This window comes from Rattus norvegicus, chromosome 6 (assembly GCF_021556685.1).
Source record: "Rattus norvegicus strain SHRSP/BbbUtx chromosome 6, alternate assembly SHRSP_T2T, whole genome shotgun sequence".
Lineage (NCBI taxonomy): Eukaryota > Metazoa > Chordata > Mammalia > Rodentia > Muridae > Rattus > Rattus norvegicus.
The window spans coordinates 94,603,290-94,628,486 of NC_141539.1; the positions used below are offsets into that span (position 1 = coordinate 94,603,290).

A 25,197-nucleotide genomic window follows, 5' to 3' on the forward strand; every position below is an offset into this window, starting at 1 on the left:
TGTGGTAAAATTTGCCACTAACTCCACGTAGGCTTAGAGTTTTCTTTATTGGAATAGTTCTAACTACAAATTCTATTTCCTTAAGAAATTAGAGGACTATTAAGGACGTCTTTGTCTTCTTGAGAGAGCTTTGTTAGTTTCTTTTGTTCATTGAATTTGTCTCCTTCACTTAGATAAATGAATTTATTGGATTCGGTTGTCCAGCGTTTCCACATTACATTGTTGTCTGTTGGATCTATAGTGACATTCTCAGATCTATAGTGATGTTCTCGGATCTATAGTGACATTCTTGGATCTATAGTGATGTTCTTGGATCTGTAGTGACATTCTCGGATCTCTAGTGATGTTCTCGGATCTATTGTGACATTCTTGGATCTATAGTGATGATGTTCTCTTTCTGGTTGTTTGTTGAAGTCCTTGTCTCACTATGGCACCGAGGCTTGCCTTGAGAGTTGTAATCCTCCTGCCTCAGTTTTCAGGGTCCTAAGGCTTCACAGACTTGTCCTATCATCCCAGGCTTTGTTTCATTCTTGAGATTAGTGAATGTTTTCTTTAACTAATTTGGCTTGTTGATTTTATTTTCTCTGTTTTCTGTATTTTTGCCTTTGGCAGTTTTTGTTTTGTTTTATAGATGGAAGCTTACATCACTGATTTTAGCTACTTCTTTGTTTTAAATACGACTTTGATGGCATCCCCCAAGTCATTGTGAAGGCATCACAAAAATCTTAATGTGTCGTATTTTTATTTTCATTCAGTTCACAATATTTTCTACTTCCCCTCGTGAGTTCATATTTGACCTGAGGATTATTTTTAAGTGAGTTGATTCATTTCTAATGATTTCAGAGTGTTCCAAATATCTTTCTCTAATGGATTTCCAGATTAATTCCATTGTTTTCAAAGAACTAGTTTTGCACACTTTAAATGTTTTGAAATATGTTAAGGCTGGTTTTACGACCCATAATATAGGTGTGTTGGTAAATGTTCTTTTTGACAATTAAGAAAATATTTTGAAATGAAGTGAGGATGTTGATGTGAAATTTTCCAGAGCTACCTTGTAAAAAGTTCATATCAGGTTAAATAAAGTTTGTTTGGAAAATTAACTTTATGGACTCCTCAAGGTTCAGTGCCCAAGGATTGTGGAACAGGGCCAGAACCAGTGGTAGTTAGAGCAGGATCCAGTATTCTGGCTACTTAGGCCTAAGCAGGCAGTGAACCAGAAAGCTAGCGTGATTTCCAGCTGCAAGTTGTTTTGTTTGGAGAGAAATTGGAGCAAAATATTAGAGAACAGCTTTGAAAGGGAGACAGCAGTTCATGTCACCACAGAAGAAGATACTATGGGAACAGGCTGTCAAGTCAAAGGGCCTTTCAGTTGGCAAGTGCAGAATTGGTTTAGATAGCAAAGTGTAACTTCTGGGTTGTGGCTCTCAGAAAGCTGAGAGAGGGCCTGGAATGTGGGGTTTCCTCAGGCAAGTGCAAAAAGCAGTGCCCGAGGTTTGGAGTCACGCTAGGGCTGCTACCTTTTTCCTGGTGTTTGATCCCAAGCATGGCGATCACTGTTGCCTGGGCAACAGTATCCACCACATCCAACAGCTGAACACTTACTTCAAGATAGGCACTGTGCTAAACATATTTTTGCAGTAGCCTTTCATAAGTATATCATAGACAATATTATCCTGAGGATTGAAAGGATAAAGAGTCAGAGTCAGAGGGGATGAGTAAGTCAGGAGACACAGCTCGCAGACGGTAGACATGTGTTTGAGTGCTGGCATTGTGATTCCAGAAACTTCCTTCCCGTTTGTCAACACTGCCCAATGCATAGGGGGTCAATACTGGGATTATTCAATTGGTCTGACTGTTTTTATCCTGTGCAATTTAGCACAGCCATCCTTCTTTTTGAGCTTTCCTGGGAGATGGGCCTTGCTCTCACCCCCTTCCTCACGTACCTCAGCAGCCTCTCCACGTGCTCTTCTCAACGCTCAGGAGAAGCCACTTCAGTGTGGACAGGATGATGTTGCTTTGTCTGAGTGCTGCTCCTTGGACTAACACTAGCAGTATTTTCCTCAATTCCGTTTCTTATAAGGAAGAGAGTTCAGCCACAGACATTGGAAGAGCAATGGAGCAGCTCGAGGAAATTGCTTACATCTGAATTTGGAAAGGGAATTATTTTCAGGACACATAAAACCATCTTTAGTCAATACCATGAGAACACTTACATCTCAGGCTCAGTGTCCATGTTTTCTCTAATCGACACACCAACCCCACAGGCACTCCTCAGCTTCAGTAGCTACTACGGCTTCAGTAGTTACTATGGCTTTAGTAGTCGTCTGCTCTGCAGCAGTTGCTGAGGCCCTGAGATGCTGATCGGTGTGGAAAGGGACAGCCCCTCTGCCACCCCGGGTTGAAACAGGGTTCAAACTCAGCACCACCTGTTTCCAAATGGAGTCAGAGCCCTCGACCTCCAGAGCCTCAGACACGCTGACACTACAGCAGACCTGATGGTCAAAAGTCAACACACGGCAACCTGAAGAGAAGCTACGGCCACAGTCTTCCTCACCAGTGCCTGTAAAAACACCAGAGATCCAGGCAGGGAAAAATGTTTTTGTTGTTCATTGATATCATCAAGGCTAGTGAGTCAGTTTAAGTATTGAGAGAACAATGTAAGTTTAAAAGAACCAAGTGTCTTTGACTTTACACGTGGGATCAGCCAACAACCGAGTAAGGTGTTTCACCTCCCGGATAAACATGACCTAGTTTTTTATATGTAATACGAAGCCAGTCCTTTTAATGCACCTCTTCCTGTAGGACAGTGGTTCTCAACCTGTAGGTTGATCCTCTTTTGGCAAACCTCTATCTACAAAAAATATTTACACTACAACTCATAAAAATAGCAAAATTACAGTTATGAAGTAGAAATGAAATTAACTTTATGTTTGGGGGGGTCACCACAACATGAGGAACCGTAGCAGAGTTGCAGCATTAGGAAGGCTGAGAACCACTGATCTAAGGCCTTCGGTTTTTTTAAAATTTATTTGTATGCACGAGTATGTTTTTGCCTGCCTCTATGTATACTATGTACATGGTGCCCATGTAGATCAGGAGAAGGCATTCAATCCCCTGGATCTAGAGTTATGGTAGTTGTGAGTCATGTTGTGGGTGCTGGGAATTGAACCTGGGTTCTCTGCAAGAGCAGCAAGTGATGTCTGAAAAAGTCATAAGGAATCAGACTATTAACTATCTACCAAAAAATACCTACAATGGTGGGGAGCAGAGGAAGTCCTGAGGGAATGTGTGTTGTTGATATGAGCCGCCAAGTCAGGAAACCTACCTCAAACCAATGTGAAAATGGCAAAGCTCCCTGCCCCCTTCCACCAGCGTGAGACTTGGAGGCGAGTGGATGATCCCTCCCTCTGGCCCATGTGTGGATGTGGACAGTAAATGCAAAAGTGTTTACCACAGCTTTCTTTCCCCAGGTATTTATTTATGGCCGGAAGACTGTTCCCCTATAGAAACTACTCCTACGGAGATTGATTAAACCTGTCTCCTTGACCACGCTGTGTACCATAAACCCCGACTCTATGCATGAACCCCTGCCCTTGTTTGGCTGTTTGCAATAACCCTGCCTCTCTGTTTAACTCTATATGATACACACTGAGCTTCTGGGGGCGGCAGAATCTCCATCCTAAAGCACAGAGCACCAGAACCCAGTTTTTCTGTGTGTCCATGTATCTGTTTTCCCTTTATTCCCTTTCTACCCCACTCAGGTCCATTTCTAGGGCTCTGCTGGACATGTAATGTGTATAGGGTTATTGGGGTCCCATGTCTGCCCTGCCATAGTGCACGGCTGTGGGAAGTTGACTGCACTTACCCCACACAGCTTGGTGGGTGTCTGGCTGTAGGGAAGCCTCAGGACACCTCTCTAGGGATGGGGAAGCACAGTCAGAGGCATGGGACAGCCTGAGCAGTGAGGCTGGGGCCGTCTGATTCTCAGGCTCTCAGATACCGAGGTGCCGTGGGATGCCACGGAAGAGCTGAGAACAGAGTGGGGGTCTGCGGGGCTGGATCTAGCCTGGGGCCGAGGGGGAAAAGAGGGAAGTTCCAGCTGGTCCCACAGGGAGTGTCCTTTGCTTGACCTGCAGGCTTGGGCTTGGCTTGGTGGGCTGGGAGCACAAAGAGGCCATCTACCAGATGGTGGCTCTGTAGACGAAGGCCTTCTCCATGGCTTCCCACAGCCGATCCCGATGAAAAGAGGCAGACCACAGCTTTAAGGCATTTATTGTCATGTTGGAAAGTGTGTGTGTGAAACCATATTTCACTTCTTAGAGTGGGCCTCAGGTTAAATACCTTTGGTAGGGAGGGGTGTCTGGGAAGGAAAGCTTATTGGCTAAGTCCTCCAGGCCTGTAGGTACCTCATTAAAATGGAGATCTGTCTTGAGCCTACAGGACCACAGGTTATGTCCTTTATATGTGGAAGGCCTTGGAGCCATGCCCTTATGTGACTGATGGCCACAAATCTATGGGGGTATGCAGTTAGTGACAGGGGCCTGGTGCCGGGGAATCAGGGGAAGTGCCTACCATTTCTTCAGGGACCCAGGCTCCTTTCACAGTCCCACAGATGCATGGACACTGATGCATAAATATAATAAATAGTTTAGGTGACATTTTCCCAATTGAGCTGTGAGGCCCACCCTAAGACCTGTAGCCCATTTAACACAAACTCCAACAGCAGGCATGCGAAGTCTACTTTGTGTTGTTGGTCAGGGTTGTTCAAGAGACTCCCCAAACATCACAGGCTATTGCTATTACCATTGTCCCCAGAGGTGGGAAGTGAGTGCCTGCTGTTGAAGAGTCCATGCACTTTGAGCACAGTATCCAGAGGAGCTGATCTGGATCTGACTTGGAAGTTACCTCCCTAGGTCTAGGTTTCATGGAACTAGAAGGGGCCATGCAAGTTTCCAAAGGAGAAAAGCAACCAACAAGCCTATCTAGTTATGATGCCTACGAATCACATAATGACCAGAATGGCACAATAAACCTAAGGGGTCAGTAGTGTCACACTACTACACCTCGTCAGTAACAAAGAGCTCTCCACTCAGGCCTAAGGCCAGCTCAGTAAGCAGTAAATCACGCCTGGTACTGGAAACCTAGCCAACTAGGTTAGTGAAGTCATGGGTCTTGGGAGAACTTATAACTACCACTTGTCTAAACCAGTGCAGTTGCTAACTACATCTTGATATCTATCTTTATACCCAGAGATAATGTTCTCACCCCTCATCAAGGAAACTTCTCTTTGCAAAGGCCAGAGCCCACCACAGAAAATCACAACCAATCAAATGCAGGGTAACAGAGCTCAGTCCTAGCTGGTGTCTCTACAACACAACCCTTGTTCATAAGGCTTAGGGATCTTTTCAGAATGGGGGGAGGAGGGCAGAAAGACCGTAAGATGCCGGGGAACAGGAAGTTTGCTATGAGACTCTCTTAGAAATGTCACTCACCCACTGAGTCTCACTAACATGACTACCTAAACATGACCTGAACAAGGAACACACCAGAAGACATGATAATGTGGAGGGGGAAAAGCTCACAAGGCCTCAACCCTAGACCAAGAACTATAGGCAACCAAAAAATGCTCAGAGGAGGAGAAAGTCTCCAGGGAAGAATACACCGTGTACACGCTGGGCCCCAGAGTGTTATCTGCAACCCCAGTGCTGGGGTGGAGTGAGGCTGGGAGATTCCCTGAGGCTGCCAGCCAGCCAAGCGAAACTGTGAGCTCCTCATTCAGTAAGAGATGTCGTCTCAAAAAGAAGAAAAAAAGGTGGAGAACAAGAGAGGAATAGGTGCCAATCTCCACTCATGTAGCCATGCGCGCGTGCGCGCACACACAGACACACACACACACTCATACACAAATATAGGCTGAGTAACTGTGTATGCTCTTTAAAACTGATTGGCATTTATTTATTTATTTATTTATTTATTTATTTATTTATTTTTTATTTATTTATTTATCCAAGATAGGGCTTCTCTGTGAAACAGTCCTGGCTGCCCTAAAACTTACTTTGTAGACCAGGCTGGCCTCAAACTCACAGAGAGCCACCTGCCTCTGCTTCCCAAGTGTGGAGGGATTGGACATGAGACACAATTAATTTTAAGATGTATGTTAAAATTATTAGTGGTGCTAGAATATCTCTGATCCAAGAGAGAGTACAAAGAAGTGGACGTGGATTGGCTTTAGATGTTTCTGACAATAAACACCACAGTGTTCCCTTGTATCTTCATAAAAGATGCTGTAGGGAACCTTGGAAATTGGTTCAAAACACCCTAAGACCAAGTTCTCAGCACAACAAGCTATTTATCTGTCCCAGAGGGAAGGAAGGCAGGGATAGGGGACAAAAGCATGGGACAGAGGACAAGAGAGAAAGGGCAAAGAGGAATGGGGATGTTTGTCCCAGAGGACAAAGTACTGCCTCTGGAGAGGAGACAGATGTGGCCCCATAGACAAATGGCGGTCTCTAAAGGAAAAAGGGGAGACCTGGTGCTAGAATGAGGTGTTTAATTTTAATTGGGCATGATAATTAGGTGACCTAAAGGGCGCTTTTGATTGCTAGACTTCAATAGCTGGACCTTGGTGGTCAGCCTCAGGAGGAGGAAGGAGCTAAAATACATAGACCATAGTTTAGGGACGTAATCTAACAGGTTTTAGCAAGGCATTGGTGAAGAGCAAGCCCCCCCCCCCCCCCCCCCCCGAGCTGTGACAGCCATGCTGGGCTCTACTGTGTCATCACAAGACAATCACAGGGAAGTCAATGATCCAGGAAGACCGATTTAGTCTTCCTAAAGCCATGGAGCCCAAATTCAGTGTCATTTTTCAGAGTTTGCTAAGCATTGTGCTTGCTGAAGTTACGGGGGAGCATGGGATTGATTTGGCAAAGCACCTGTCACTGTCACGGGTGGTAAGGGTTTTGTTGTTGGTTTTTTAAAAAAAGATGTTGTTTAAAGATTTAGTTTATATGAATACACTGTAGCTGTCAGACACACCGGAAGAGGACATCAGATCCCAGGTGGTTGGGAATTGAACTCAGGACCTCTGGAAGAGCAGTCAGAGCTCTTAACCGCTGAGCCATCTCTCCAGCCCAAGGGGTTTGTTGTTTAGGTGTCACTAGGTGGTGCTTTATAGTTTCGTAGGCTATCTGTTGACATCAGCAGCCCAGAATGCATCCCTCCTCCTGCTGTGTCTGAATCCCTGTAGGACTGTCCTTGCAGGTCTTTCTTTATAGCCAAGGCTTGTATTGATTCTAACTGCTCAGGTGACAATCTCTCTTAGGTATCTGCACTTTCTAGATGAGGACTTAGTGTAATATGTGGAACTTTGTGAGGATATGAGGTCATGAGCCTTTCTGTGGTTTGTAAACTGCACCCCATCATCTACGGGAAGAGACTGGCTCGTAGGCACCAGAAAGGGGTGTTCACACTCTATCAGAAAAAGGAGGGTAACAGCCCCGGCACCTACACATGCCGGGTACTGTCAGGGTTTTTACGTGAATGGTCTCGTTTCTGGTAAGTTTTTGCTTAATATGGTGATTTTGAGTTTCATATACTTTCAGAAACACGACATAATTTCAATCTTATGACAATCTAGTATTTGTATATATACATGCCTGTCCACATGATAGATGTGGGCTGAATCTGTAACTTGGTCCTTGTGAATAGTGCTACAATTACATATAACTCTGTGGTAATCTGATGGACTCTTTTGTGTGTACACCCAGAAGCAACAGAGCGGGGCCATACACTGGTTCTACCACCAGCATTTTGAGGAAGCTCCGTGATGCTTTCTGTAGTGGTTGCAACTGAATTCCCACCAGCAGTATATAAAGGTTTTATTGCAAAACCTGCAAACTCTCACCAACACTGGTCGTTAGCTATATCCACTGAGGAAGACAGAATCTCAATGTGTACATTTTAAGATTTATTTTACTTTATGTTGTACTAATGTTTTATCTGTATGTACATATAACCTGAGTGCTTACTGGATCCCCTCGAACTGGGATTACAGATGGTTGTGAGCCCTAATGAGGGTGCTGGGAATCAAACCCAGGACCTTTGTAAGAGCAAGTGTTCTTAACTGCTGAGCCATCTCTCCAGCCCTTAGTATAGTTTTGATTTGCCTTTCTCTGATAGGATTTTTCTTTTTGATTGGCGTTTGAAGCCTTCATATTTCTAGACTCTAATCCATGGAGAGGTATATCTAGCAAAGGTTTCTCCTGTTGTGCGTGATTTCTTCACTGCTGCCGTGGCTGCACAGACACGTCTTTATTTTACTCCACTTACCTATTCTATTGCTTCTTGTGCTGCTGGAATCCTTTTCACGCCCTTCCTATGCCTGTATATTGAAGTATACTCTGTTTTCCTTCGCAGTTTCAAAGATTCAGGCCGTTGGCCCATTTCGAACTGATTGTTACGGCAGAGGTAAGGATCTAGTTTTACTCTGTGTGTGAACGTCCAGATATCTCAGTGCCATTGGTTGAAGAGGCTGTCATTCCTCCAACCTGTGCTTCCAGGGTCCCAGTGGCAGACTGGGTGCAGGTCCTTCGTCAGAGGCATGGCTTCTGTTGACACTCGAAGGTATGAATTTGTGCTTCTTGGTATGTAACCAACTCTCATGCCGGTATCCTTGAAATTAATGATGTGATTTGGTGTTTGTTTTTATTAGATTCTTGAGTTTCAAGTTTCATGTGTTTTGATCATATTCACTTCCCCTAATATTTTTCATTACATTCCTTTTGTGTGGTACGTGCCCATGTCTCTGTCTCTGTGTGTGTGCACACCTAGGATTTACGCTCTTTGATATAGAATCTAATGTTCTTCAATGGGATACTTTTGTTGAAATGCATCCTTGTTTTGTTTAGGCAGACTCGCTCTGTATAGTCTGGGCTAGCCTCAAAAGGCTCACGATCTGCCTCCGCCTCCTGAGTGCCGGATTATAGGTGTGCATCAGTGCCTGGTGAACTATGCAATTGTCTTTTTTTTTTTTTTTTTTTTAAACTCTGAGATTGGATGTTGGGCCTCCTGAGCTACTTCCTTATCTTTGTTTTATAAATGTTTTGAAATTCAAATCTAGTTACATCATACCCCAGTTTCCTTTAATTTTCTTAACTTTAATTCTTCCATATTTCCATTATTTGCCAATTTATTTCCTGAGAAATGTCCTTGATTTTATATTCTAAATTTTCAACTTGAGCTATTCACATTCTTTCTAAAAGTTCTTGAGGTGTCTGCTCATGAGTCATGGCCATGCCATCTTCCTATGATCTTCCAACAGTCTGTTATCCTGCCATTTTGTTTCTTCAAGAGTTCTCCCTCCCCACCCCCACCGTCTCCTCGGTAACTCTCAGCCGACAGCTCATTTTTTCACAGCGTGGGGCAGAAGGTTGACTGCAAGTGCTGGGCACAGCACAGCGTCCATTTTTACTGTAATGTTTTCTAGCCACACAGCTTATCAGCAGGAGGCCTTGGATACCAAGGCCTCTCTCAGGTCTTTTCACTCTAGTGTGGCCACCTTGTACACCATGGTCAAGGTGGCTGATGGGAGTTCTGAGAAAACGAGAATGTAGTCTTGAACTTTCCCAAGTTTGAGGCTTGTCCTCCCACCATCTATTGTATACATCTCTCCTCAGGAGAAGACCCACTTAACACATCCCATATAAACAGGCATTCCATTTGACTATTGTGTATGGAGTGTACGGGCACACATATGTGGGGGTCAGAGGACAACATTGTGGAGTCAATCCTTTCTCCCACCACCTTCACATGGGTGGGTTCTGGGGACCAAAGTTAGGTAGCGTCAGGTTTGCACGGCAAGAACCTCTATTCAGGGGGCTGGGGATTTAGCTCAGTGGTAGAGCGCTTACCTAGGAAGCGCAAGGCCCTGGGTTCGGTCCCCAGCTCCGAAAAAAAGAACCAAAAAAAAAAAAAAAAAAAAAAAAAAAAGAACCTCTATTCAGTGAACATCTTGCTGCCCGACCCCAAGATGTGCATTTTAAAGAACAAATACTTTATAGTTCATTTGTGTAATATTTTATTACTTGTATATTGCATGGTGAAAAGAGGAGAGTCGGAGGAGGACTCTAGGTCTGGCTCAAGAACTAACCAGTACGTAACGGATAAGTTGTGTAACTTTGTTAAACTCTATTTATTTCCTCATTTGGAAAATGGAGATGATAACATGTACTTTATAAAACTGCTCAAGATGAGATAGGTACATTGTTTTCCTGTCATGTCTGTTCAGACTACTTCTATAGTTTGCCACTATTAGCCCGCATGTCACCTCAATGCTAACTGGTCTTAACAAATGCATCAAGACAGCTGGTGCTAACAGAACACATCAATTCCGAACATTAAGAATTGTAAAAGAAAAACAAACTAAAAGACAGCCCTACCCTTTTTTAATTTTAGTATACTGGCTTTTTAAAAAATATAAAAACAACATCTATACTATCCCATCGGAAATTCCAATTTCACTTAAAGTGTTTTTTTCTTAAACCTACTCACAATGAATACCTACGAATGTGAAAACCCCAAGATTACACGTGCAATTACTTTGCAGTTTCCCCCTTTGCATAATATAAGTAAAATACATAATATGGGCAGTTAAATACTTTTCTCCCAAGCATCAGGGATCATGATATATATGAAGATTAATTCCTTATGCATTATCCCTAATGTGAAAACAAAATCACAGGTGTAGTACACTGCTTGTCAAAAGTAAGGTAGTCACACCGGGACATCACGTCCCTGCTAAGGCTTTTTGTCCACCATCAGAATTTCTGCATGAGCCCTTACAACCATCTGTAGTTGAAAACAAATTCCCTTTAAGGCAACCCTGTATGAAACTGTGTCATAAACTATTTTGTTACATGAAACTGCATGTGCTGGACCCCCAAACACACTGCCAGTCACCCCTAAAGCACACTCTGGAAAGGTAAACAACATTTTCACACGTTATAAAAAATTCCAGCTGCTGTGCAACCTCCCTTTGCTAACAGTTAGAAACATTCCACCGCTCCAGCAAGAGATTAATAAATAAGGATTAAATATTCTATCTTACAAAAACATACAGAACGGCCAATGTCAAGTGAAAGGCTTGATCGATAACTTCTTATCAAATTATGTTCACTAAGGAGGAGGGAGACATGGTATAACATGATAGAATGCTCACTAAACTCCCTCCAGGATAATCACAGGAGCTACTTAAACACCATGGCACCTTCTTACAAACATTGTTTTTTTAAAAGGACTGTGTTTCTTGGAACTAGAGGGCTATTTGTCTCATAGCTTTTATTAAGCAAACTTGATATAACCACCACACAGTGGCAAGAGATTGACTAGCTGTTTCCAGCTACAGAAAATACTGAAATCTATCCTAATGTACAGTTCATTTGATATAAAACCCACAAAAATTAAAGCAAGTCCTACTGCAGTCTGTATTGAATTCCCTTAAAACGCTCTCGCTGTCAATGGAACATATTCATTCGTCGTCTTGTCACTTGGAATTCATCTCTGTTGCTTAGTAACTGTTTTCATGTCCAGCCAGGATGTAGAGATTGCTGTGAGCTGTAGGGTTTTCTGTCGGCCTACTTTCCAAAACAACGACCCTAGAAGAGACCAAGGAGAAGCTTAAGTATTCACACGGTGTGCACCACAGCCAGTAGTGCCAGCTCCTTCCTTCCACAAAAGTCATTAGCGTGTCCCGTGACTTCAAGCACAGCTGAATGACAGCTGTTTTATGAAGTATTGACATGGTCGGGGATAGTCTCACCTTATTCCAATCGAACCCAAATATGCTTACTCAGTTATGCCAACGACAGCTGTGACAAATGCCTCAGGCATCCATAGCAAGGGACGAAGGACTAGAGAGTAAACAGGACCCTAAGAGGACCTGCGAACTGCTCCCGGTCTTTGAAAACAAACGGTTTAAAACGAAGAATGGCATGCTGTCTGCCCCACCCTCCCCTTTTCCCACGAGTAAAGGCAGAGAAGGCATCAGAGGACTGAAAGAAAAAGGGGGGAAATCCAGAGCTACTCCATAGCATTTGAATTGTGAGGAGGAGGGGTTTAAAGATATACAGAGAAGAGACAGTACACGCATACTGAATATTTTTTGTGTGAATTTTATGCAATAAAATCATACCTTATACATTGTTGAAATGTAGAAGGAAAAAATAAAATTACCTAGTACTGCTATTAATAGATAAGTAGGCAAGGGGGCTGGCTGAGAAGCCCAACTACCTAAGTTTTATTCTTAGGACCCACGTGGTAGTTAGAACTAATTCTTCTAAGTTGTTCTCTGAGCTCCACATGTGTGTACACACAGACACACTAAAACATTAAAAAAGAAGAGAGAGAGAGAAAACAAAATACAAAAACATATGTGTATGTGTAAAAGAACTGAGGGGATAAACAAGAAGAGGAGTTGAAGAAGTAACCGTTCGGAAATAAATTTTAGAGCAAATTGTGACGGAACAGTGACGGAACAAAGGGCAGTCAGGCAAAGGAGAGGAAAGCATCAGCCACCAGGTGTCACGTTCTTCCACCAGAATCCTCCTCGGTTACAGAACCACGCTTCACTGGCCGGTCCCTCCAGCGGCAGGGGCTGGTTTTCCAGTCCCAGCTGCCTCCTGGTCTCTGGCCACTTGCTGTCATGCCCCCGGCTTACCTTTCTCCTTCATTAAGGTAACCACCAGTTTCCTGGAACTCCTTTATCCTTACAGCCCCCTGCTACGGACACTTAAGCCATGTTGGGTGGGGCTGCCTAACACCTTACAACCCCAGGCGAGCTTTTTATGATGCAAAGCTAACATCCGACAGTTTACGTAATACTTACTAGAAAGAGACACACCAGGAAGACACAGTAGAAGTAAAGGATGTGAAGTCTTGTTCTGTCACAGGGGTGACACTACCTACACACTTGGTCTCGGCTGAGTGAAAGCGCCTCTCAAAGCTCAACTCGCACCCTGAAAAGACTGGTAACCCAACAGGCCAAATATGCCTTACTCTCTCAATACAACCACCTCTCTAAGTTGATGAGCCCTCTAAGAATTTTGATTGTCGCCTGACATGGGCTGACAGTCTAGTCAAGAGTTTGATCCTTGCTAACTTCACATAATTAAATCAATACGACCAACCTGTCTGATCCTAGCAGGCGGAAAACTCTTGTTTCATCCGAAATTTCCTGGGTAACCTGTGGATGAAAATAACCATCAGTAGCACTATGGCCTGGGATTGCTGACACAGCAATTTAACAAATCAGTTAAATACAGCAACACAAGGGAATACATAAATTTTCAGAGCTGACTGAGCCCAGCTGCACAGCAGACAGCTGTCCACTTATGTTTTCGATGTCTCCCTTCTTTCTATTTGAATGTGTCTTACTACATCACTTGTTTTCTAGACTCTGTTCCTAGATAAAGGACCTCCACTTGGGTTGTTATCTTGGTCTGGCTCTTGGGGAACTCAAATTAAGACTGCTATGATGACTGTAAAAAGTCTGCTAACTGGAACTTGTAGTCTATGTGGAAAGACATAATGGACGTCACTCTGCAAACAGTTTAGGCATTGTATACTCCAGGGGGCTAGCTAGTGTCTGTCAAAGGATGAAGAGACTCAGCAGCAGAGACACAGGTGCAGAGAGTAGTTAACGTGAGATGCTTTACAAGCAGGCAGCAACGTGGCTGGGCATGCGGGTTAGCAGAAAGCCCTTCCTCGCATGCCCGAGACCCTGGGTTTGAGTTTCCTAAAGATGGAAATGACACGGTGAAGAGCGTGAGAACGACTAGCATGCTGGGTACGCTGGCCTGGCCGCACACATGAACTCTAGGGAAAGCCTGTCTTGAACACAAAACGACAACAGGACTACAGATTTCATTAAATACAGGGACCCGGTGACATTTAGTGACCTGGGTCAGTAAATAAATCAACACACCAATGACTGTTGGTTTATAACTTTTTCCTTAGAAGTATAAATATTTATTTACATAAAATAAGGATATAGATAAACTAAATTCAACAGCAAGAAGATCCCACACTTTCAGACAGTTCCACGGATTTATGAGCCTTTGATGTAGAAGAATCAGACCACTGGGGCATTCTTCCATCAGGGCGGGGCTGTCCCTCAGGGGACAAACTCCATCCCCTGCATATAGGCACCCTGATCATCTCAGCTAAGTTATGCTTGAAGACCTTCCAAACCTAGGCTCTGCCATTTAACTAGTCATATGCCTACTTCATGGATCATTTTGAGCCTTAAATATGTTAATATTTGTAAACTGTCTGGAACATAATAGGTTTTATATATTATTTATAACAACAGTGGCTATGAAATATATTCACAGGACTGGAGAGATGGCTCAGTGGTTAAGAGCATGAACTGCTCTCCCAGAAGACCCGAGTTCAATTCCCAGCAACCACATGGTGGCTCACAACCATCAGAAATGGGATTTGGTGCCCTCTTCTGCTGTGTCTGAAGCTATAGTGTACTCATACACATAAAGTGCAGCAATGCTAGCAACTATATTCACAAATTACAAAATAAAGGAATGAAGTTGTGCAAACATTTAGGAGTTCCTCATGGCTACTGGGAATTTAAAACCAAAGTATCAATGTGAACATACAGGAAGAAAGAACACAGACACACTTTCTGCCATGTTAGGGCATCAAAGGCACGAAGCAAAGCTATGTGACTCAGAGAGGACATGAAAAAAGGGAACATCTCACTACTAAAAGTCCAGTGTAGGAGTCAATGGAGGTAGTCTGTGCAACCTTACCTCGTCGGATTTGAAGCTTTTACCCTGCATCCCGTGTTTCCAGAAAGCCAACACGCTGTCTTGAAGGCACACTGAGAAAGATGAGGGGAGATGTCACGAAAGCACAACAGAGTTCCTGACTGTTTTGTTTTTTAGAAAAGATTTACTTTTATTCCTTATAATTGTGCAAATGTTTGTGTGTGTGATGTGTGTGCATGCGGGTGTCTGAAGAGACCAGAGGCAGGGGATCTCCCTGGACCTGGAGTTACAGGCCTGAAAGCCTGAGGCTGGGAAACTGGTTGCAGCCTGTGCTCTGCAGCACTGAGCCATCTTTCTGCCCCTCCCTAATTTCCTCACAGATGATAATGCGAGGCTTTTCAAGTGCCTGGGGCAACATTCCACTGTCTAGACCAGTACTGCTCCACATTTTTGTGACTAAGGAGTCTAAACTCAAGTAATTTACTGAGACAGTCAGGCAGCTGTCAGAGATGTGTGCTATAGGCATTCCTCCAACCGGGCTGACTTCTGAGAAGCTGAATATTGGCCACCGACCTCTCTTCCATATGCTGCATCTTCCGGTTTAAGTGATTCAAACAATAAAAACATGTGGTGGGTTTTGGATTTAAAAGAAGTTATTCAAATAGCTATCAAGCAGGTAACTTTTATGTTCATATTTTCATATTATAGAATTGATTAAAAAAAATCAAACCCACTTCATAACCCAAAATTTAATCACATGTTGAATATTATGACCTCAGTCAGTGGCTAAACGAATATCTTAGTATTTTGCTGACTATTCTTGTAACTAGAATTAGAAAACCACAAAAATAAATAAACATAATGGTGGAAAAGATTCAAAATTACTTTTCTTTTTCCTTGTGCTAGAGAGCAAATCGAAGGTTTGTGCATGCCAGACAAAGCATGGATACCCTGCTTCTCCTCAGAACAGTAAGGACGTGGTGTGCAACCCAGCCTAACAGGGACAGGAGAACTTGGCGATGCCAGACCACATGTCCCAGCAGACGTGACAGTGAGGAACCCAATTACTTGTCTTGTTTTTGAGACATGATTTAAAGGGCCTCTGAGAGGGTCCCTGTTACCGGTTTAAGGTTTACCAAAATGAGCTCAAGGCCATTTAGGAAACTTCTGTGCAACAATAAAAATTCTCCAGACAGTAGAGCGCGTGTGACAGCAGTGTCTCAGCTAGGAGGCCCAGGGTCTACGCCACACTCCTTGAGGACATTATGTCCTAGAGCCTGACATGCAGTATGACAGGTAAGAAGAAACAAGATTCCAAAAGTCCCTTCTCCCTGTCTTCAGATAGTTTAGGTTTTTTGCTTCAGCAACTTAAATTTTCATTGCAAGCAAGGTATTTTCCTACCACCCGTTACACGACAGCACAACACATTGTATTCATCTTGGGGTTAGGCTAGTGCCCAGAGTCCTCATGGAGTACCACTGAGCAAGCTATAACCTGTGCCCCTTACCCACTGTGCTATAAGAAAATTCTAGCTTAATATGAGAAGCTTAGGTTAGAATAAAAACAAAAACAAAACAAAACCCCAAAAACAAAAAAATAAAATCCAGAAAGTTTTTAAGTAGTTAGAGACATTTTTCAAAGCCATATATAATACAGGTAACTATATAATACACATTATATATTTCTTTTATAGTACAATAAATGTTTGGATCCATCATATTTTTCTCACAACTTCTATTCTCTGGGGAGAATGCTGACACACCAGCAAAAGGATAGCAGTGGGGCTGACTTTACCTTCTTTGTTGTCTGAAACCTCAGGCTCACAGAGAACCCACCTCTGCTGCCCAGGGGGGGCTGGGGTTCAAAAGCCTGCACACCACAGCCAACCAAAATCATAAAACCAATGAGCAGTATAAAGTAAAGGACAAGGAGGAAGCAAACTAAAATGACACACTCCTTCCTACAGCCTGAGGGAAACTTACTATTTATTTATTTATAATTAAAAAAAAAGATTTACTTTTATGTGTGTAAATTTTATTTGCTGTTATTATGTTTTGTTTTTTGGGGCACAGAGTTTCTCTTTGTAGCTCTGGTTGTCCCTGGATCCACCTGCCTCTGCCTCCCGAGTGCTGGGATTAAAGGCACGCGCCACCACTGCCCAGAATGTGGGTGAATGTTTTGCTTACATTCATGTATGTGTACCACACATGTACCTGTTGGACCCCTAGGAACTGGTGCTATGGGTGGTTGTGAGCTAAAATAAGAGGACAGAGAATTGAACCTAGGTCTTCTCCAAGAACAACAGGTGCTGAGAAGTGCTGAGCCACTTCTCTAGCCCAGAGATGCATTTATTTTTATTTTATGTGTATGGGTGCTTTGTCTGCATGCATGTCTGTGTATCACATGTGTGCAGGGTCCCTGGAGGCCAGAATAGGAATTAGGTCCCCTGGAACTGGAGTTACAGACAGTCATGAGCAGCCACATGTGGCCTTGTAGTGGAACTGAACTCTGAGCTCTTATCCTTGGAAGCATCGCTTCAGCCCCACACTCACTATTTAGGTAAAAACAGATCTAAAACAGTAGCCATCAACACAGAAACTAGATTCTAGTGATAAAGAAGTACAGTGTGCCTAACACAGGGTCACTTCACACACGTACCTTCACGGAGAGTGGGGAAAAGTGTAATTCACTTGGTACAACACTGGGAATATAGAGCATATTTAAAAACCAATGCCCAGGGAGGGCACCGTGATCAAAGAATTATACATATGAGACAAACAAACAAAAAATCAAAATGAAATTAGTTGAGAACTTAGAAAGCGCCCGCCACAGGAACTGGCTGCTGCAATGACGGTGTTTCTCTCGGCTCAGAGCTACGAGCCAGCTGCGGCTTACACTCTCAGCAAGAGCACGGTCAAAGCCACCAGTTACCCGAGGTCAGCAGCAGAGGGGCAGACTCACCCACGGACTCAATGCGGAAGTCAAAACTGAGCTCAGACGCCAGCTTCTTACTGGGTTTCAGCTTTCCTTGTAGATTTACAATTTTTACAAATTCTTAAAAGAAATAAAAAAAGGTTAAGACTAGAGATGAAAATTTCTTAAAATAAATATAATGCACTTTACAGAAGTAGCAAATAATATGCTTAATAAAGTTCAAAGATTTATCTTGTTTTGGGTATGCCCAGTAACGAATCACCATGAATGTTTTAAAAGACATAGTTAACGGTGCCTTTTTTTCAATAGGTGGGACTTTGCTATTTTTAAAATTCCAGAACATATAGTGAATATCTTCATTTTTTAAAAGTGGCTACTTTGATGTTTGAATATTTAGCAACAAGTTGTGATTTTTTTCCCCTTACAAATCCCAGTGTATTTATCAAATAGCACTTGCAGCAACTCCCGACTGGCCACAGGAGCCCCAGTGTTTCAGGGCACACGGGCCAGTTCTCCCCAGGGTGATCTGGGATGGGGACAAGCAAACATGGCCTCTGTCCCTTTGCTCCCTCTGCTTTCTGATTTCCTCACATTAGCTCAAGGAGACTTAAAAAACACTTCAATTTTCAGCCCCCCACTCCCACAGTCTGAGATGACAAGCCTGTCCCCACTGCTGTCTACCGAAACCCACTCACAAATCACAGAGCTGGGAACAGACTTTTCAAAATTATGTCTGTAAAAACAGAAACTGGTTTAGTCAGGGAGCAGGGAGTCTTGTTAATCAAGGTGTTCTTAAGACTGTTACAATATATGTTATGACATGGAGGTCTTCCTTTGATGATTCACAGACGTGTGTGCACGGTTCAGCAGGAAAGCCTTAGCCCTCTGGGGATTCTTGTCACACTTATGTGTTATGCTAATAACACATCTGTATCTGTTAGCATTCTGCCTAAGCTCCACCCTCACAGTGACCAGGCAAGAGCCAGGCATGCCTGACCTATAAAAGGGGCCGCTTGCTTGTCCTCACTCTCTTGTTCTCTCTTGCCCCTTTGTCCCTTCTCTCTCTACTCCCCTCCTCTCCTTTCTCCTCATGCTCATGGCCGGCCTCTACTCTACTTTCTCTCCCTCTACTAACCTCTTAACTCCCTTCCCCATGCCCTGAATAAACTCCATTCTATACTATACCTTCCTATGGCTGGTCCCTCAGGGATTAGGGATGTCTCAGCATGGGCCCACTGTGGCAACCCCTGCCCCCAGACCCCCATAGAACATAATTCCCCTCTTTTTATCCTTTTTATTAACACAACATTGGTGCCAAAACCCGAGATTGAACGAGGGACCCGGGACATATCCTCTCTTTGTCTTTTTATAAACACATCGGTATCTATTAGGAGTTAAAAACAATGATGCAGTTGCCTTATAGATAACTTTGTAGCACTTCTGCCTGACAGGTATCTAGAGTCAAGTCCCTCACCAAGGGAGGGCAAGGAGTGAAGCCCTGAAGGCTTCGGGTTACTCGGCTATGTTACTGGATGACTTTGCACATCCAGGTAGTTTGGCCACTAAAAGCAAAATGCATAGCCATGTTCCAAATATAATCCTCCCAAGACCGGGTACAGACCATCCTGTAACACTTACTGCAGAAAGGGAAGCTGGGTTTTAAGAACCGAGTGCCTCCTCTGTAAAATCAAAGTACATGCCTGCTAAGCTGTTGTTTCTGCCTTCCCTGCTTATGCTGCAACATGCTCCCATTAATAACATGTTTCCTGCTAACAGATCAAGGGTAGCATGTGTCTGAGTGCGTCAGACCTGACGAGCCTCCAGAAGTTCATGGTAAGTGAGTCCATGATCATACTTTACTGTGGTCTTCTACTCTCAAAGTTACAGTGACAGGTGACAGTTTATCCCTGAGAGGGGGACAGGGCTACTCAGTGAATTTAGCTGCTGAGTCACGACAATCAGGTCACTCAAAGACGACGAGCCTGAATAACAGCTTAATTTCACTAAAGGGGTTGCTTTACCAAGTAGTACACTCAAAATAAACTTTAAAATAACACTTACTGTCCAAACACACCAGAACAGTGTCTCTCTCCAGCTGCGTCACGTGAATGGAGTCCAGCTGCTGGCTGCCTAGGTGGGGAAAGGTTACAGTTAACAACACACTTCAGTAAAGCGGGCCTAGAAAACCAGCAAAGTCTGAATCTCGCTGTGATTTACTCTTTGAAATATGGCAAAAACTGCATCTTGTTATGGTATTGCAAAAAAAAAAAAAAAGTACCTCAGTTTAGGAGAACAAACATCAGCTCAGCTCTGACACGGAAGCCTGAGCTAAGAACGCCGTACTGCTCTAATTACCTCTGTTGTTCTAGAAGGGTGGGCTGCCGTGATGAGGGGGAGGAGGGTGGTGAGGGGGAGGAGGGTGGTGAGGGGGAGGAGGGGGAGGAGGGTGGTGAGGGGGAGGAGAGGGAGGAGGGTGGTGAGGGGGAGGAGAGGGAGGAGGGGGAGGAGGGGTATGAGGGGTATGAGGGGGAGGAGGGGGAGGAGGGTGGTGAGGGGGAGGAGGAGGGGGAGGGCAGGTATGTGGAAGGAAGGACGAGATGTGCATACAATGGTTAGGTTTTGTTCTATACTCACAAGAGATGGACGCTGTCAAGTCCACTTTCCCATTCCCAAACCCTAAAGGCTGTCAGAAGATCCAGAACTGAGCTCACCCTGTCTGTATCCATACAGGAGGACTTCTGGCCACTAGACAGAAGCCAGCACACCTCAGGAACGTATGAACCTAGAGGAGCGAGTCATCTCCCTCTCCCCTGGAGGAAGGGACACATGGCTACTGTGGTCCTGTGAGTACATAAAGGCTTCCCAGCACCACAGCACCAGTCACAACCTTCAGAGTCACGCTGGCACCCCAGTCCTCCTCTCCTTCCTCCCCAAAACTCCCTCTAGCTCCTGGGCTCCCCCACTGCAGCTACTGGTTCTCCTCAGGGCACTCTATTCCTGTTGGGCGTCTCATGGGCTTTCTCATTTTCTCCCTCTGCTAATGTCCCCTCTCTTGCAGAGATGGCGCTGGCCAAGTCTGTCAGTCTCTTTCTTCCTCTCTCTGCTCTGGACTCTCCCAGACACCTCTGCTTCCTCTCTCATATCTACGATAAAGTTCTTCCTCAAGCACACATGGAGCAGTCTTGTCATCAGTTTCCACAGCAGGCATGCAGTCCTTACAGACACATCACTGAGCAGCACCGTTCACAGCCTGGTCAAGACAACCGATGAAGCGCACGCAGCACACCAGATGTACTTTTTCTTAGCTAATCTATGCTCATTCATTCACTCAACAAATACCAACAGCTGACCATGTTGAGGGCTACCCTCAGAGTCCAGGACCATGCAGCAGTGAGTCCAGATCTGCAAAGGAAGGACTCCAAGGACAGAGCCCATGTCAGGGCTACCAATTTACCAGCTGAAGGCTCTTGGCTCAATGACAAACATAGGTGGGGGTGGATTAATAGTTATTCGTGAAAGCAAAGCCTAATGTGGACGAAAGCTGGACTAGAAAGGGTGCCTTGCCCGTGTGCAAGGAGGCGCTGATGACAACCTCAGAGGCCTGGCTCTGCTCAGAAAGCACTTACTGGACTGTTTTCATTTTCACTGAGACAATGTTAAAGGTGGACACAATGTGACACCTAAGGCACGAGACCACAACAAAATCCCAAAAACCAACTCAAATTCTGAGATTCCAAAGAAGACTCAATAAATTTCTGGCATAAGGAAATGTAATGACCCTCACACCATCCTGAAGAAAGGAAGGAAGGAAGGGGGTGTGAGTTGCTGTGGGGTAACTGCAACAATCTCAATGCTGGACTATGGGAAAAGATCATTTGGGTTTTGTTCTTGTTATTTTCAGTTCTTGTCGAGACAGGCTTTCACTAGGTAGCACTGCCTACTCTTGGCTCCAGAATGCTCAAGCTAAAGGCACGCCCCAGACCCCCCATGCCTGGCCTAAGCACGTTTTTAATAAGCTGATTCACGGCCACCTTTTGTGGTACTTCCTAACCGAGCCTCATTTGTATTTTGGCTGCTCACTCGGGGACAGGAACTTCATAGGAAGCGCACTCCCCACTGCAGACGCCATTAAGAGCACAGAGAAGGGGGAGGTCCAGGTGAGAGTGGCTTTCTTCTTTCCCCTTACTGGGAATTACAGCTTGGGCTAGCTACACAGCGGGAATTCACAGTTCAAGGCTTGCACGTCTGTTAAATTTTCAGAAAATCTGTGAGCGACATAATATCAGGCTTGTTGACTGAAACGGACTATGGCGGTAGTGTTACTTTTTAGGCAACCACAACGTGGCTATACCCTAAAATCATGTTATGACAGGAGGACATCTCTGGGTCACACTGAGTTTTCACTGTAATGTGTGGGATTGAACACAGTCCTTGTGCATGCTAGTCACGGAACTACAAGTGAGCTACATGCTAAGCTTACTCTGAAAGGGACATTAATATGGGGTCAATGCTAGCTCTTCTAGTCAGGATACTTAATGTAAGCTACTGAAAGTCAAGAAGCTGCGCAATCCTGTAACACAGCTCCCCACAATGTAGTGAAGACTGTAACACTGGTCGAGATGAAACTGCCACAAGTCAAGTCTGCTTGAATTCTGTTTAAAAGTGGCCTATTCAACCAGGACTGACAAATGACAAAACACAGCACAACAAACAGGAAAACAAGGACTCCCTCTCAATTCATATATTCCATAGATTTAAACATTAATTCTTCAAAATCCTCACTGGTAGCGCTTTTGAAACAGAGATTTAACTGTTGTTAACCAGCTACCCTATGGGCTATAGAATACCAGGCCACCACAGCCCCGACCGTGCACACCATACAGACTTCCTGAGGAACCTAACCCTACTTGACTTGCAAGGATCGCTGCTCTCAGGGTCTGCAGGTGAGAGCACACGGCACCTTCCTTTGACTAACACTTCATTTAACGTGTTACCCACATTCGAGTTAGCTTCATTCTCATCCTTCCCTGTAGCGAGGTCCCTGTATGGAGCTCAGGGTGCCTGGCTGTTTGTCCCCTTATCTTGGTCTCCTGAGTGCAGAGAGGACAGGCATGTGCCCTCACACCCAGCACATGTTCACATATTTTAATGGTTGAGAAATACGCCACAGTGTAGAGGCAGGCGCCATGTTTTCTTTACCTACCCATCTGCTGACATCAATCTACGGTGATTGGTTTCCCCCTCTCGGTTATTGTGAGGAATGTTAGAATGAGCATGTGTAGGCAGCTCTCTTCCCATTATACTGATTTTATTTTCTCTGGAACAGAATACATACCCAATAGAGAAACTGCTGGGTGACATAGCAGTTCTAATTCCAGCCTTCTGAAAAGCCCCCGGACTGTTTTCCATAAAGGCTACATGACTGAATCCCTGCAGCAGCTCCTCTCTGCACCCTCACAGTCTGTTGCTGTCCTATCTTTTTGGCGACAGCTGTCTGAACAGACATGAGATGATATCTCTCGACTGTACTGACTTGCATAGCCGCATTGGTTGGGGCACTGGGTTCTGTTCTCATTTGACAAATGTATTCAGGCCTGATTTTCCCAAACTTACAAACTTTGAGAAAAATTTCCCCATCCTTTCAGGGCTTTCACTGACACGCGTGATAAAGTCTACATTAACCAGTGAAGCATGGAAAGAACAATGAGTGTTCCAATGGAAACGCTTAAAGGCCACTTCAGAAGCTTCTATCCATGTCTGAAAAAGCCACCCTCTGAGGGTAAAGGTGGAGAGGAAGGACAGCACAAACAGGGCAGGGACAAAAGGGAATGTTTCCAGTTTGAGATGCTAATAAAAAATTAAGAATATACTATAAAACATAATTACTTATTTAGTAAGACCATAGACAAACTGGTAACAATTCAGACTTGCAATTAAAAAAATTATTTTGTTTATGTATATGAATATGCCTATAGAGGTACCTATGTATCACAGGCATTGACTGGTGCCCATGGAGGCCAGAAGAGGGCATCAGACCCTCTGGAACTAGAGATACAGATGGCTGTGAGCCGATCTTTTTGAATGCTGGGAATTGAACCTTAACCATGGTGCTAGCTCTCTAGTCTGTCAACAGCTCAGATTCTTAAATGTCAGGAATATTTAAAACTTCTTCAGTGTGGTGGTTTGTATATGCTCGGCTCAGGGAGTGGCAGGATTAGAAGGTGTAGCCCTGTTGGAGTAGGTGTGTCACTGTTTTAAGTTTCTCATCCCAGCTGCCTGGAAGTCAGTATTCTGCTGGCTGCCTTCTGATGAAGATGTAGAACTCGCAGCTCCTCCTGCACCAGGCCTGCCTGGATGCTGTCATGCCTTGATGATAATGGACCGAACCTCTGAACCTGTAAGCCAGTCCCAATTAAATGTTGTCCTTATAAGACTTGCCTTGGTCATGGTGTCTGTTCACAGCAGTAAAACCCTAAGATATTCAGTAAAATGAATTTATTTAAAATTTCCTTTGTTAAGGGGGCAATGAGATTCTTGCTGTCAAGACTGACAACCTAATTTCCATACCTAGAACTCACACAGTGGAAGGAGACAGCTGACTTCCACAGTTATGTGTATTACACAAACAAACAAACAAACAAACGGCCGTCGGGTACACAGATCACGAACTACATGTAGATAATTTCTTATTATTTAAAAACCTAGATAATTTTTTACTTAGAAATTATGCTTACATTATTTTTATTTTTTAAATAATTTATTTGTATATTATATCCATTGATGTTCTGCTTGCATGTATGTCTGTATGAGGGATTGGATCTCCTGCAACAGGCCATGAGCTGCCAGTGGGTGTTAGACCTTGAACCTGGGTCCTCTGGAAGAGCAGCCAGTGCACTCACTCACTGAGCCGTCTCTCCAGTCCCTACGCTTTTATTTGTATTAGAAGCCCACAATGGTTGAACTTAAGTCTCTGCCTCTGATATGGGTAAAAGCATGAATATAACATAATGTGAAAAACACTCACCTGCACCAATTTCTGTAAACCAGGACGATGCAGAGTTCAAGTTGATTGTCTCAAACTGAACTACTTGGTTTGACTCTGTCCCTTTGCTGATGGCCACACAAACCATGGGGTACTCCTGCTCTGGTATCACCAGCATTTCAAACACATTCAGTGGACTTGGCAAAGGAAAGTCAAAATGCTGCAACAAACAAGCAAGAGAAATACAGCAATCTCCCGATTGTACTGTGTGGTATGACGTCAGCTGAAAGGCTGGCCCTTACCCTGCCTGGTTCTATAAAAGCTCGCTTCTCTGTGATGATGAGCAAGAATGTTGTTCAGAGAAACTTAAGAGGACTGGTCACATTAACATCTGTGGCTACAATGATTCCAGAAGCTTATGAAGTAACAGGAAGTTACAGAGACGATATTACTAAGAACACAACACATCGCACACACACTTCCTGCTAACTCTGTTAGGCTGT

General features: G+C 44.1%; 1 protein-coding gene across 2 annotated transcripts in view; it reads right to left on the minus strand.

The window, feature by feature from the left end:
* Positions 1–10,051: 10,051 nt before the first annotated feature.
* The window catches only part of Map4k5 (mitogen-activated protein kinase kinase kinase kinase 5), a 93,351-nt gene continuing 78,205 nt past the window's right edge, over positions 10,052–25,197 (minus strand). The window contains exons 27-32 of one of the 2 annotated variants that reach the window (NM_001192016.2): positions 24,737–24,914; positions 19,774–19,842; positions 17,740–17,832; positions 14,820–14,890; positions 13,182–13,237; positions 10,052–11,651 (exon numbers count right to left, since the gene is read on the minus strand). In NM_001192016.2, coding sequence (NP_001178945.1) covers positions 11,564–11,651; positions 13,182–13,237; positions 14,820–14,890; positions 17,740–17,832; positions 19,774–19,842; positions 24,737–24,914 — 555 coding nt within the window. In that variant the 3' untranslated portion in view covers positions 10,052–11,563. The remainder of the gene's footprint in view (positions 11,652–13,181; positions 13,238–14,819; positions 14,891–17,739; positions 17,833–19,773; positions 19,843–24,736; positions 24,915–25,197) is intronic. The other variant, XM_087554387.1, reaches the window with a different exon arrangement.